We start from the raw sequence: 12,609 nt of genomic DNA on the forward strand, positions 1-12,609 counted from the left end.
TGAAACCGAAACATTGGAAACTGATTGATGACCCCAAATTAAAACGAATAAGGAGAAAATATAGAAGAGGAGAGAGAAAACCCAACACGAGTAACTAATTCACTCACGGGCCGGAGAAAATGAGAGCCCCGAAAAAGAAATTCCACCTCTATTTTTTCACCTTAATCAGAAAACTAAACATCCTTGAAACAAGCTTTCATCAGTTTTTAAGCTACAGAAAATACAACGAAACTGTCTCTAGCCAAAGGAAGAGAAAATTGAAGAAAGAAAATTTAAGATGAATTGGAAATGGGTACAAATGGCTGGCGCTATTTTGAAACTACCAAGGCAACATGTATGTGTTAGAATGAGCAGCTACAGAAGCAGCTCGGCTTTCCTTCCATCCTCAGAATATATGCACGATGTCATAAGCAAATCTGTATTTAAGTTAAAGAAAGTAGCTGCTGAAACATAGAAACGAAAGCAAGAATAAATAGAACAAACCATATGATAAAAATGTATACTAGTTTGATTAGTAGTGTCAACCCAGTTCTAAGTATTTTGAATTTTTTGAAGGATACGTCCAGAACAGCACGAACGACTGCAAATATATATAAATTAAGAAGTTAGTTGGCTAAAATAACTAAAGAAGCAGAAACCAAGAGAAGATTATTATCCACACAGTTAAATGCATTGTTGTAATCTATTATTGCACATGTGACGAAAAAGTGTTCAACACCAATCCTTGTTTTAATGAATATAATTTAATGAATATATAAGAAATTTAATTATTTTTGTTTAGACCCTGTAAGTCTATCTAAGCTACCTTAATAAATGCTAACAGGGAGAATCAACAAAATAGATGCAGAAAGCAGTAACTTCAAAAAGTAAAATATTCACCATAAATACAAACAGCTATAACAGTGTGGAGCCCGTGCAAAATGAGTAATATATTCTTTTAAGAAAATGAAAAATGAAAAAAGAAAACCAATAGGAGGTAGAGAAGCATACCATAAGGCCACCCAGAAAGCCATCGAGTAGAATACGATTCCATGAGTCAAAGTATGAATGAACTGAAAACTTTGCCTTGGCCATGAGACAAACTGAAGTAATTGCCATGATGAGAAAATAAAATACGAATCCCATTAAGCCAGTGAATCCCAAAATTCCAGCAATGACCCCTCCGATGATAGACAAAAATGTACGGCTGCAATAAGATAAAAGCTTAGGTTTCCTGAATTGACACAGAGCTGTAAATTACCCTACACCTTAAGGTAATTAATAAAGTTTAATAAGTTGGAATGGGTGTTCTACTTGTAATTAAATATGTAATGGCCAATGGTCTTGATAGTGTAAAAGTTCATAATATGTTCAATGATCCTTAACTCCTTAATTACCAAGATCTTCTCACAGTCGTTCTCTTTCAACAATGAGCAGTTCCCTTCCATGAAGTTAAAAATATAACCTGTTATACAATCTGTTTATTCCACATGAACCTCAAATGTTCCCCTGTTCTACATTATCTAAAAGTATTGGATACTACTTACTTAGAATAGGCTGCACAATAAGCATTAAACTTCAAATTTATCCAGAATGAATCTGAGACTAGGCTGCATAATATGCCCTATAAATCTTTATCCAACTAGAAGTAACCGCTAAAAAAAACCTAAAATCATGATCCCATTCCAACGTTAAGAATTTTCAAGTAAGTTGAAGCCGACTTTAAAGACCTCTCATCACCCTATCCTCTCCGACCGTCTCTCACAGGTTATACACAGATCTCGCATTCCTCATTGCTATAACAGAAAACATAATCACTCAATTTCCCATCACGGACACAAAACAAAACAAACCTGTAGTAGATAACTTTCATGTTGCTCTGCAAATTCTCAGCATTGAATATTTGCAAATCATTCGAGACGTCATTGGACTTCTTACCAGCAACTGAATCACTGTGAGTAGCCATATCTTCCACCTAGCTGACAATACAACTATAATTATCGAACCACATATAAAATAAATCATTAAATCATTACCTAGACACCATTTTAACTAATAACAACAATGAATAAACTGATCATGCTCTATGAAATTCAAATTTTCAAAAAGCGCATCTTTTTATAATTTATAACCGAAACCTTTAATAGATTCACAGCTTTGCAGACTTCAATTGCCTATAACTTAAACTTAAATTTGAATTTGGATTTCATGAATTTTGAAACGGATCTAATAATTAAGATTCATAACACAAAAGTTCGGGAAAAAGAAATAAAAAACTGATAAAACAAAAGCAGATAAAAAGATCACAAATCGTAATAAAAGGACAAAATTTACCCACGAAATCGGAGAACACGAGATACTTTCTATACTTTGCTGCTGAGAATTAATGAGACTCGAGTCCTTGTTTTTATTGTTTGTTGTGTTTTTATTTAGACGTCGTTGATTCGTGCTCATTCAGAAGAGGTTATTTTCAATAGTCCCTGTTGTTTTATAAAATAATAAATTAGTCGATCGCATTTTCACGTAGCTTAAACTAGTCCCACTGAACGACGTCGTACGCTCTCTTTTTTTTTGGTTGAAAAGACAATTACGCCCTTCCCTCCAATTCCTTTCCCTTCCACTGGTCTGATTCTTTGAAGTTTTGGCACCACCAACTTAAAAAATCAAGACTGATTCACAAGGTACGTAAATTCTTTTTCCAGAAATATTTTTACTTTTCAAGTTTTGCCTGTTGCGAAGGTTTTAGATTGTGAATTATTGAATTAAAGTTTCAATTTCTTGAGCTCTTTGTTATATGAATAAACAATGTACTTAAAGAAAGGATGTTCATTGATATTAAAAACTCAAAAACCCTCGATTCCTTTTGTACTAAACACAAACCCAATTCCAAATTCGACTAATGACGAAAATAAATATACCCATGTTGATGAATTTCGTGTTAGTAAAAGATTAAGACAAGAGCCGAACATAGCTTCAGCTTTAAACTACTTCAAGTCAATAGCCAACTCAAATACATTCAAACACACAGCACTAACATACCAAGTTATGATTGAAAAACTTGGTGAAAAATGTGAAATTGATGGAGTTCAGTATCTTTTGCAACAAATGAAGGTAGAGGGAGTTAGCTGTAGTGAGGGTGTTTTCATTAGTGTTATAAATTCTTATCGGCGAGTGGGGTTGGCTGAGCAGGCACTGAAAATGTTTTATAGGATTAGGGAATTTGGTTTGAAGCCAACAGTAAAGATTTATAATCATATTTTGGACGCCTTGTTAGCAGAAAATAGGTTTTCAATGATTAATCCGATATATAGTAATATGAAGAGAGATGGAATGGAGCCAAATGTCTTTACTTATAATATTCTTTTGAAGGCATTGTGTAAGAATAATAGGGTTGATGGGGCTTATAAATTGCTTGTGGAAATGGGCAATAAAGGGTGTGCTCCTGATGCAGTGAGCTATACTACAATAGTATCTTCGATGTGTAAGCTTGGACAGGTGGAGGAAGCGAGGGAGCTTGCAATGAGATTTGGATCGGGTGTGTCTGTTTATAATGCTTTGATTAATGGGTTGTGCAAAGAACATAAAATTGAGGAGGCATTTTGGTTGCTATGCGAAATGGTGGATAGGGGAATTGACCCTAATGTAATTACTTATTCTACGATTATCAGTTCTCTGTGTGATGTTGGGAATGTGGAGACGTCTCTTGGTATTTTGGGTCAGATGTTTGTGAGAGGATGTAATCCTAATATCCACAGCTTTACTTCCTTGCTGAAGGGCTATTTATTGGGAGGAAGAACACACGAAGCCAGTGATCTGTGGAACAGGATGATTAGAGAGGGATTCTTGCCAAATGTTGTTGCTTATAGTACCTTAATACATGGTCTATGCTCAAATGGAAGTATGGATGAGGCTGTATCTGTATCCTATCAAATGGAGGAAAATAGCTGCCCTCCAAATGTGACCACATATAGTGCTCTTATTGATGGATTTGCAAAAGCTGGTAATCTTCTTGGTGCATCACAGATATGGAACAGGATGATAAGTAATGGTTGCAGCCCAAATGTTGTGGCATATACCTGCATGGTGAAGGTCCTTTGTCAAAATAATATGTTTCACCAAGCTCACTCTCTTATAGAAAAAATGGCTTTCGAAAATTGTCCTCCTAATACAGTTACATTTAATACATTTATCAAAGGTTTATGTGGCTGCGGAAGAGTAGACTGGGCAATGAAATTGCTTGATCAAATGAAGCAATATGAATGTTTGCCTAATATCACTACTTATAATGAGCTGCTGGATGGTCTTCTTAGAGTAAACAGAGTAAAAGAAGCTTTTGAGCTTGTCACAGAGATAGAAAAATGCGGGATTCAGCTAAATATAGTGACTTATAATACCATTTTGCATGGAGTTTGTCGTGCTGGTATGGTGGTGGAAGCTTTCCAGTTACTGGGGAAAATGCTGATAGAGGGGACGAAGCTGGATGCTATTACATTCAACATAATAATCTATGCCTATTGCAAGCAGGGTAAAGTTAATAATGCCATTCAACTTTTGGACAGAATTAGAGGAGGAGGAGAGTGGAATCCAGACATAATATCATACACTAGTCTCTTATGGGGCATCTGTAATTCGGGTGGCATGCAAGAAGCCTTTATTTATCTTCAAAAGATGTTAAATGAAGGGATCTGCCCTAACTTTGCCACATGGAATGTGCTTGTCCGGAGTTTATTTAGCAACTTAGGTCATTTGGGGCCAGTTTATATTCTGGATGATATCATGGCTAACAAGTAACTCTTGGAGTTTGAGTGTTTCTACAGAAGCCAAATAGTCAATCAAAATTTCCAGCATCTTTAAAATGCACACAAATTTTTATGTGCTGAATGGAGTTTCTACGAGGCAACTGCATGCATCTTCAATTGTCAGGTACATGGGAAATAAGTACTTAGCCTGGATTTTTTTTCTTTTTAACATTCATGCACACCAGTCCTCTACAGTCCTCAAATTTCTTCTTTAATTTTTGTAGTTGAAAGAGAAAAAGTGGTGAATGGAGGAGGCATCAAAGTCCCTGTGTGCATACACTTGCAAATTCAGATACACCAAATCCTCTACATGGATCAGTCGTGCTGAATAATCAAGCCAAACTGTTAACTGTCCCTGATCCCCAGTTACTTGTTCCAAATTATGTGTGGTCAAGGCGAACACACATTGGTGAAATTCTAATATTCACAAATCTTGTAAGATTCTTGGTCAATTTGTCGCAGTTTCTTGCTAGCAGATTCATCTCCATTTCTTTGATCTAACAATAGACGCTGTCTATATTATGACCAGCAACCACAGTTTCAGCAAAGACTCTTTAGTAGATAGTTGTATGTATCAATCCAACAAGTTTCCTATAGATTACAGAATATGAAATACATTTAGAGGGAGGAATTATATCATTGTTGCTCAATAGTTTTTTTTCCTCTCTCTCTCTCTCTCTCTTTTATGTTTAGTATGTATGTTGTTAAGGTTTTTATATGAAATGTTTTAATTTTGTTACAGTGCACCTGCATAAAAATTACATACACTGTGTATAATATTTCATACTTCCATAAGTTTTTTTTTTTTTTTTCTTGTTTCTCTTCTTCGTCTTCTTTTCTTTGAATGCCTTGAAGAGCACAAGTTTAATGTAAAAAACAACATAATCTGATTATGTTGCTTGCGAACGAACCTTGATCTGTAACCAATCGGGTTTTAAAGCCTCTTTACAAAATCAACAAGCATTAATTAGCCTTTTCTTTTCTTCATCTTGTTATTCTTATGAATTGACATTCGATGTTAATGTTCCAGAATTACAATGCCATTTACACAGGTTTAATATTTTCTTGAAAGATCTCTGAGATGAGGGCTTGACATAACGATTGCATATATTCAAAAGGACACAAAATTACTCTCTTTTATTTTCATTTGATTGGCACAAGAAACACCTTAGCTCATGAAGCTAGAGGAGCAAAGAAAAGAAATGAAACTCCCTAATTATTCATCTGGGCAAAGGGAAATACAGTCCAAACAAACAAATCTAAAAAGATAAGAGGCAATTTCAATCCCAGGCTCCATATTAAGTTGTGTGTAGATGAGATCCTGCAATACGACCATTAGCTCCATTTGGAAAAAATCCTCCAGGGATACCTTCATGGCCACCTCCATAAACAATCCTTAGAATTTCTTCGGGAGTCCTATCAAATGCAATTGAGTATTCATTTCCAGCTAGCACATTGCCTCTGATCTTCCTTTCAGTTCCGTGGAACTTTGGAACAAGAAGGCCTTCATCTTTTAGTCCTGACCGTCCAAGATTATTTCTCATCTGTGAAATTTTGTTTGCGAATGCTGCAACCGGTATCCCATATGGATGCACTTTCTCATTTGCTTTTTGATATAGCAACGTTCTGATTATTGCATCTTGCCCTGATTTCACACCCAAAAGACCTGCAGCAAGCTGATAGTACAGCCATGCAATACACACATTAGACACATTTATAGCAATGCGTTCAACAATTAAAACATCAAGGGGTTCGACTTCGAATCTCGCTCACATGGGGATTTGGTTTATAATCTAAATTGAAGTATATTTGTTCAGGTTATGTATATTTAGGCATACCCTTTTGGAAGCAGAGCCTTGGAGGTTTGGATTTGAACCAACATAACCAGTGAGTGCAATATAAGGAATAAGATACGATGCAATGAGGAAATTGGTGCTGCTGGCATAAGGATCAAAAGGAGGATTCAAAGGCTCCCCAAATGCTTTATCAATCACTTTTGCAAATGATCTTGCACTCAAATCCAACAATGGCCTTGGAAATCCCCTCACTGCATTCCTTATAGCCCTGCACATGTATCAAGAAAATGAAGTTTTATTCAACTATTGATACAAATGAACAAATAAAGCACAAGAATTTTGAACATAAAGAAAGTTCAAGGAAGAGTTTGAAACCTTAGGTGGCCAACTTGTTGCCAGCCAAATTGCAAGGCAATATCTTGAGTGAAAGGATCAAGATTGGCCTTTCTGGCACCAATGGGAGCTGGACCTCCCATTGTTAAACTTGGTGCAATTCTGTCCAAGCCATGACCCATTGAACCAAACAGAAAGAACTCAGCTCCCAAATACTCTAAATTCAATGGGAACTCTAGAAGATCAACATCACACCGTGGAACTGATGATGTGCCACGATCAATGACACTCTCAATGAGAAGCTCAATAGAGCATGAGCCTGGAACTGGAAGCAGGAGCAAGATCAATGAAGCAAAAACAGAAGCAAAAATAGCCATTGGATTTTTCCCTTCAACTTTTTTACGCAAGTTATATGTTCTATCCTCTTCACAAACAAAAGAAGTATTTATATAGATGTTTTACAGCAGAGTCTTGAATTTATGAAAGGACAGTGAAGCAAGGATAGGGAGGTGCCACGTGGGTTTAAATATGATCTCAACAGTACTGACTGAATCAAGTGGAGATATTGCAGGGCAGGTTTGTGTCTATTAATGGAAGTTGACTTTGCATGATGACCGGTTTTTTTTTTTTTTTTTTAACGAGTCAACAGAAATTTCATTTATCATATGAGATAATGATACAAAGACGTTGATCACAAAGAATTCGATTAATGTCCTTTTGATCCGTTACTGAAAATAAATGAGGCAAACCATTGAAAGCTTATTGACGAAAGAAGTAAATAATATATTTGTTTATATTTTTGTTCCCGAATGTATAACAAGAATGCTGAGGTGAAATTATTTTAGCATTGATTTTTACTTAAATATATATTCAAACGCCAAGAGATTTTATAAATTGAACCAACTCTCTGAGTGATCCAAATTAAATATTTTGTATTAACTTGAAGAGATTCCACTTCAGAGTTCACGTACCATTCCACTTGTGCTGCTGCGCACATATACATTCTTTTAAGAAATTAATTAATTCGAATATTCGGAATTGTTGTAAGATTCCTTGTGCCAGATTTTTGCTGGCAGATCATCCCACCGATTCTAACATGAGTTATTCTATGTGTATTAATTTGATAAGCTTCACACAGAAGAAACTCAACAGCATTTTCTAACACCATAATCTAATTTTGTTAACTTCTAAGGTGATGTGTTGGTATTGAGGTGATGCTGTGGAAAAAAAATATAATTATTAAATAAAAATTAATAATATGTGGTAAATAATAATTTTAATAAAATTGTTAAACATATAATAGATTTTCTATTATACAAGTGAAAAATCAAATCAACATAACTTTTAAGGTATAATAGTTTTTGTTTACCAAACACTTTAGTGCTTTACCTTAAAAGTCATAGCTGTACAACTTCAATTTTAAACACACCCTAAATAAACCTTTTTTCTGCAATCTAAATGATTCCTCATTAAAAAAAAAATCAATGAATTAGCCACTTTTCATTATCTTTTGCTCTCTTCTCTTTTAGGATTGGCATTAAATGGTTTTTTGTTGCATTACCATTTCAGGTCTTTCAGATGAAAGTTTGATGCAACACATACTCGTAATGTTTGAGGATATAATTAGAAAAGAAAAGAAATGCCATCCGAAGAAACATAGTTAAAAAAGTGGGGACAAGTAAAATTCCAGGCTACCATATATATTAAGCAAGATGTGTGGAGATGAGTCTAGCAATTTGATGACCAGGCAATCACCTTCCTTTGAATAAAATCCTCCAGGAACACGTTCATCGTCTGATCCATAAACATTTGATCAAATCCCAAATGGTTGATTACTTGACTTCAATTTTAATGACTTTGTTTTCTGATTTGTTCGCGCTTGTTCTCCCAGAGGTCACGAACTAACCCCACAACTGAATTGATTACATGCAATGCAACTAAAACCCCAACCCTTGCCTTGATAGAGAGATACGGATGAAAATAAAATAAAATAAAAGGAAATGATATGAATATGGTTGCAAAGATATGTTTTAATTTCTGTAAGTTTGGATGGCAAACAAATGTCGTCTCCAAAAGGAAAATGAACGACGTGACATCTTTCCACTTATTTTTTACACGATTTGTCGTTGATATGTCTAATAAAAACGATAACTTGTTTACCAACAAAGTGTTGGCTCCACTGGCAATGGAGTCCCCTTAAGTGACTTGACTGGGTTTGCTCCCCAGTTCGAGTTGCAGGGAAGTCGCCTTTGTTGGGAGAACCTGTGCCTCCCGGTTCGAGCGGGGACTTCTAGTCTGGGTTGTGGTACGGGCTTAAAGGTGCCTCCCACAGTTGGGGCCCTCCCCAGGATACCTCGTGGATAAGACTCGAACCGGGACTTCTAGTCTGGGTTGTGGTACGGGCTTAAAGGTGCCTCCCACAGTTGGGGCCCTCCCCAGGATACCTCGTGGATAAGACCAAAAAAAAAAAAACGATAACTTGTCAAGACAAAACTTGTGAAATTTCGAATGCCGCCAATTTCTCTGCCTATACTATCTGGTATTCATGTTTACTTACCCACTACCAAATCAAGAAACCTGTTTGAAATGATGGGCGTGAATTTGTCCTTGTGGCTTTCAAGTTCTTGTTCAAGGTTCCTGGCAAATAAAAAATGGCGATTTTTGAGTTCACAGGCCATACTCATCCGTGTGGTTTTTTAAATGATGATATCAGAGCCTCTAATGTATGGATTTCTTGCCACTTATGTATTGGGAAAGAATCAAAGAAAAGATATATTTTGACAAGTTCAGCAAGGAGCTGTATCATCAATCCTCCATATTCTTCTGTACCTCTGTAAAATATAGGCTTGTTCAAGTCAAGGTGTTGTGTTCGAAAAAAGAGGAAGAAAAGACGACAAGCTGTTTCATCTGGACAATTTTAAATTAGTAAGATTGTAATTGCTTACAAAACATTTTCAGGAGGTGTATAAAATATTAAATCATTATAGATTTTAGAGGATGAAAAAAATATAAAGGATTGAAGAGAACTCTCTAATTATTCATCTTGAAAAAGGGTATTCAGACCAAACATTCTGAGCTCAATAAGTAGTGTGCAAATGAGACTTTGCGATACGACCATCACCTCCCTTTGGATAAAATCCTCCAGGCACGCTTTCATTGCCAGATCCGTAAACAATCCTCAGGATTTCCTCAGGAGTTCTGTCATATGCAACTGAGTTTTCATCTCCCGCAAGCACGTTGCCTTTGATTTTACCTTCAGCTCCCAGGGCTCTTGGAACAACAAGGCCTTCATCTTTAGTTACCCCTGAATGTCCAAGATTGTTCCTCAGCTGCGAAATCTTGTTTGTAAATTCTGCAACTCTAGTCCCGTATGGATGCACTTTTTCATTTCTTTTTCGTATAGCAATGTTCTGATCACTGCATTTTGCCCAGATTCAACACCCAAAAGGCCTGCAACAAGCTGATATACAGGGGCATACAAATGCCAAAATGTTAGTGTCATAAATGAGTCGTTAATTTTCACCGGGGTTTAGTTCTCACCCTTTTGGAAGCAGCATCTTGGAGGTTTGGATTTGCACCAACGTAGCCAGTGAGTCCAACATAAGGAATAAGACATGATGCAGTGAGGTAATTAATGCTGTTGGCATATGGATCAAAAGGAGGATTCAAAGGCTTGCCAAATGCTTTATCAATCACTTTTGCAAATGATCCCGCACTCAAGTCTAACAATGGCCTTGGAAATCCCTTCACTGTGTTCTTAATAGCCCTGAATATCAAGAAAATGAAATTTTATTACTTCTACTCTTTGATAAAAGCTGCATCAAGAAAGCACAATAATCTAAACAGAAGGAAAGTAAAACCTCGAGTGTCCAACTTCTTGCCAAGCAAATTGCAACATTACATCTTTAATGAAAGAATCAAGATTTGCCTTTTTGGCACCCAAGGAGCTGGACCTCCAACTGTTAAATTAGGTGCAACTTTGTCCAACCCATGACCCAATGAACCAAACAAAAAGAACTCGGCTTCCAAATACTCTAAATTCAAAGGGAACTCCAAAAGATCTACGTCAGACTGTGGAAGCTTTGCAGAATAGGATCCTGGAATCAGTAGGAGGATCAATGAAGCAACAACAGAAATGAAGGTAGGCGCCATTGGTGTTTTTTCTTCTATAAGCTAAGTTCTTTTACAAGTGGTGTGTTGTGTCTTCACAAAGGTCGCTTTATATAGATGTTGTAAAGCACTAGTGGTTATGAACGAGTGCAGCCGAGTATTAAAAGGGAGTGCCAGCAATTTGCATAACGTACATGTAGTTTAATCCTCTGCAGTGCAGTGGAGTTTCGATGAGATGTTTTTGCTCGGCATATGATTGACACAACTAACAGATACAGGAGCCTGGAATTAGATTTTCTTTCTGGTTGGGTTATTGTCACCATCAATCACATGCTTCCATTTGTTTTCTAATGTTACTTTGTGTTCAGGATTTAGGATTTTTTTTTTCAAATATTGAACTTTGAAAAATTCACTATTCGAACATGATGCATTAGGTATACTCTTTATACTTGTATCTTGCACAATAACTGTAAAATAAAATAATAATAATAATAATAATAATAATAATAATAATAATAATAAAATTGCGTTGGAGGATAATAGTGTCAAAAAAATTAATAATAGGCATTTTTTCAAAGGGTTTGTCGAGATAGTGAATGGCTTTGTACATAGATTATAGGACTAATAATCCTTTAATCTACTACCTCTAACAGTATGTGTGGCATAAATATATGCATTTGTCATATGTAGGACGTTTGGCCTAGCTTACAAGTTACAAATAGATTAAAATATGACTAACGGAATTGTTATATATAACAATAATATTTCAAAATCGATCTATAAAATTTTATTAATTGATATGAGGTACAATTTTCGAATCCAGTTGAAACAAAATTCAGATAAGAAAAATCAATTAAAATGGCAGTTACAAGTGGTGGTATCATGGCTGTCACTTGGTGTTAAATACAAAGGGATTGTATTAATGTATGGCCAACTACTTTGAATGAAAATGGCAGTTTTTGGTACTTTATAATGTTGATTAAATGGGCACTGCAAGTCTGTAATGCTGTGAGTAATTGCAAAATGGAGAATTAAAGAGTCAGATGGTCACATTTTGCTTTTAGTAGAAGCGAATCATGAGGACAAAAAGCACTTGGATTGAAAAAAAAAACAATTTCAATTGCCTTTAGTCTTTGCACACTGCCATTTTTCCTTCAATATCTTTCAAGAAAAATACACAAATAAATTCAAGCGTTCAATGTTAAAAAATTTGTGTTGATTTTTGTCTTCATGGTTCTAGTGAAGAGAGTCTAAAATTAAAAAAATAAATATATAAAGTGAATTAGAGACAAATTAGATTGAAATACTGAAGGAAATAATAATGAAAATTAAATTTGTAATAATTTTTATCTAATTTTTTACTTTTATTTGTTTTGGGTTACTTCAACGACCGTATAAGGGAAATTTTATTCAAGAATAAGAAACATCAGTACGCCTAACGAGTTGGGGAGTCAAGATTCAAGAACATTAAATATTTGACAATTTTATAATTTTGGTAAAGCACGACAGTTTAATCACAAGCCACTAGAAGCTACAGGCCGCGGGGTTTGGACTGTCAGGACTCAGTTACGTGTTGCATGCACTATGCATGC

General features: G+C 35.6%; 3 protein-coding genes and 1 pseudogene across 6 annotated transcripts; 1 reads left to right on the forward strand and 3 right to left on the reverse strand.

The window, feature by feature from the left end:
- Nucleotides 1–120: 120 nt before the first annotated feature.
- Nucleotides 121–2,479, reverse strand: LOC102608374 (uncharacterized). Of its 4 annotated transcripts, none has more exons than XM_006488740.2 (5): nucleotides 2,314–2,479; nucleotides 1,833–1,954; nucleotides 991–1,186; nucleotides 561–580; nucleotides 121–416 (listed from the first exon to the last, which is right to left on the reverse strand). In XM_006488740.2, the coding sequence occupies exons 1-5, from the start codon at nucleotides 2,431–2,433 to the stop codon at nucleotides 386–388; spliced, it is 489 nt and encodes a 162-aa protein (XP_006488803.1). In that variant the 5' UTR covers nucleotides 2,434–2,479; the 3' UTR covers nucleotides 121–385. The 4 variants fall into 4 exon arrangements, with proteins under 4 accessions (XP_006488803.1, XP_006488804.1, XP_006488805.1 ...); XM_006488741.4 differs by having other exon boundaries at nucleotides 1,833–1,958; nucleotides 2,314–2,478; XM_006488742.4 differs by having other exon boundaries at nucleotides 1,833–1,958; nucleotides 2,318–2,445.
- A 110-nt stretch (nucleotides 2,480–2,589) lies between these two features.
- On the forward strand, nucleotides 2,590–5,519 carry LOC102608079 (pentatricopeptide repeat-containing protein At3g48810). Its single transcript, XM_006488739.4, has 2 exons — nucleotides 2,590–4,902; nucleotides 5,003–5,519. The coding sequence occupies exon 1, from the start codon at nucleotides 2,785–2,787 to the stop codon at nucleotides 4,768–4,770; it is 1,986 nt and encodes a 661-aa protein (XP_006488802.1). The 5' UTR covers nucleotides 2,590–2,784; the 3' UTR covers nucleotides 4,771–4,902; nucleotides 5,003–5,519.
- Nucleotides 5,520–5,901: 382 nt separating this feature from the next.
- Nucleotides 5,902–7,764, reverse strand: LOC102611251 (ferritin-like catalase Nec2). The gene is made up of 3 exons (XM_006488920.3): nucleotides 6,950–7,764; nucleotides 6,617–6,842; nucleotides 5,902–6,454 (listed from the first exon to the last, which is right to left on the reverse strand). Exons 1-3 carry the CDS (start codon nucleotides 7,282–7,284, stop codon nucleotides 6,077–6,079), a joined length of 939 nt encoding a protein of 312 aa, XP_006488983.1. The 5' UTR covers nucleotides 7,285–7,764; the 3' UTR covers nucleotides 5,902–6,076.
- A 2,154-nt stretch (nucleotides 7,765–9,918) lies between these two features.
- On the reverse strand, nucleotides 9,919–11,059 carry LOC102610948 (ferritin-like catalase Nec2; annotated as a pseudogene).
- Between the last annotated feature and the right edge of the window lie 1,550 nt (nucleotides 11,060–12,609).

Source organism: Citrus sinensis, chromosome 1, assembly GCF_022201045.2.
Source record: "Citrus sinensis cultivar Valencia sweet orange chromosome 1, DVS_A1.0, whole genome shotgun sequence".
NCBI lineage: Eukaryota > Viridiplantae > Streptophyta > Magnoliopsida > Sapindales > Rutaceae > Citrus > Citrus sinensis.

Coding starts and splice junctions, on each gene's coding strand:
- LOC102611251 (XM_006488920.3), bottom strand. CDS start 7,284: ATGGCTATTTTTGCTTCTGTTTTTGCTTCATTGATCTTGCTCCTGCTT. Junction 6,843..6,949: donor CAACAAGTTGGCCACCTAAG/GTTTCAAACTCT, acceptor ATACATGTGCAG/GGCTATAAGGAATGCAGTGA. Junction 6,455..6,616: donor AAGGCTCTGCTTCCAAAAGG/GTATGCCTAAAT, acceptor CTGTACTATCAG/CTTGCTGCAGGTCTTTTGGG.
- LOC102608079 (XM_006488739.4), top strand. CDS start 2,785: ATGTACTTAAAGAAAGGATGTTCATTGATATTAAAAACTCAAAAACCC.
- LOC102608374 (XM_006488740.2), bottom strand. CDS start 2,433: ATGAGCACGAATCAACGACGTCTAAATAAAAACACAACAAACAATAAA. Junction 1,955..2,313: donor CGTGTTCTCCGATTTCGTGG/GTAAATTTTGTC, acceptor ATTGTCAGCTAG/GTGGAAGATATGGCTACTCA. Junction 1,187..1,832: donor ATGAAAGTTATCTACTACAG/GTTTGTTTTGTT, acceptor ATCTTATTGCAG/CCGTACATTTTTGTCTATCA.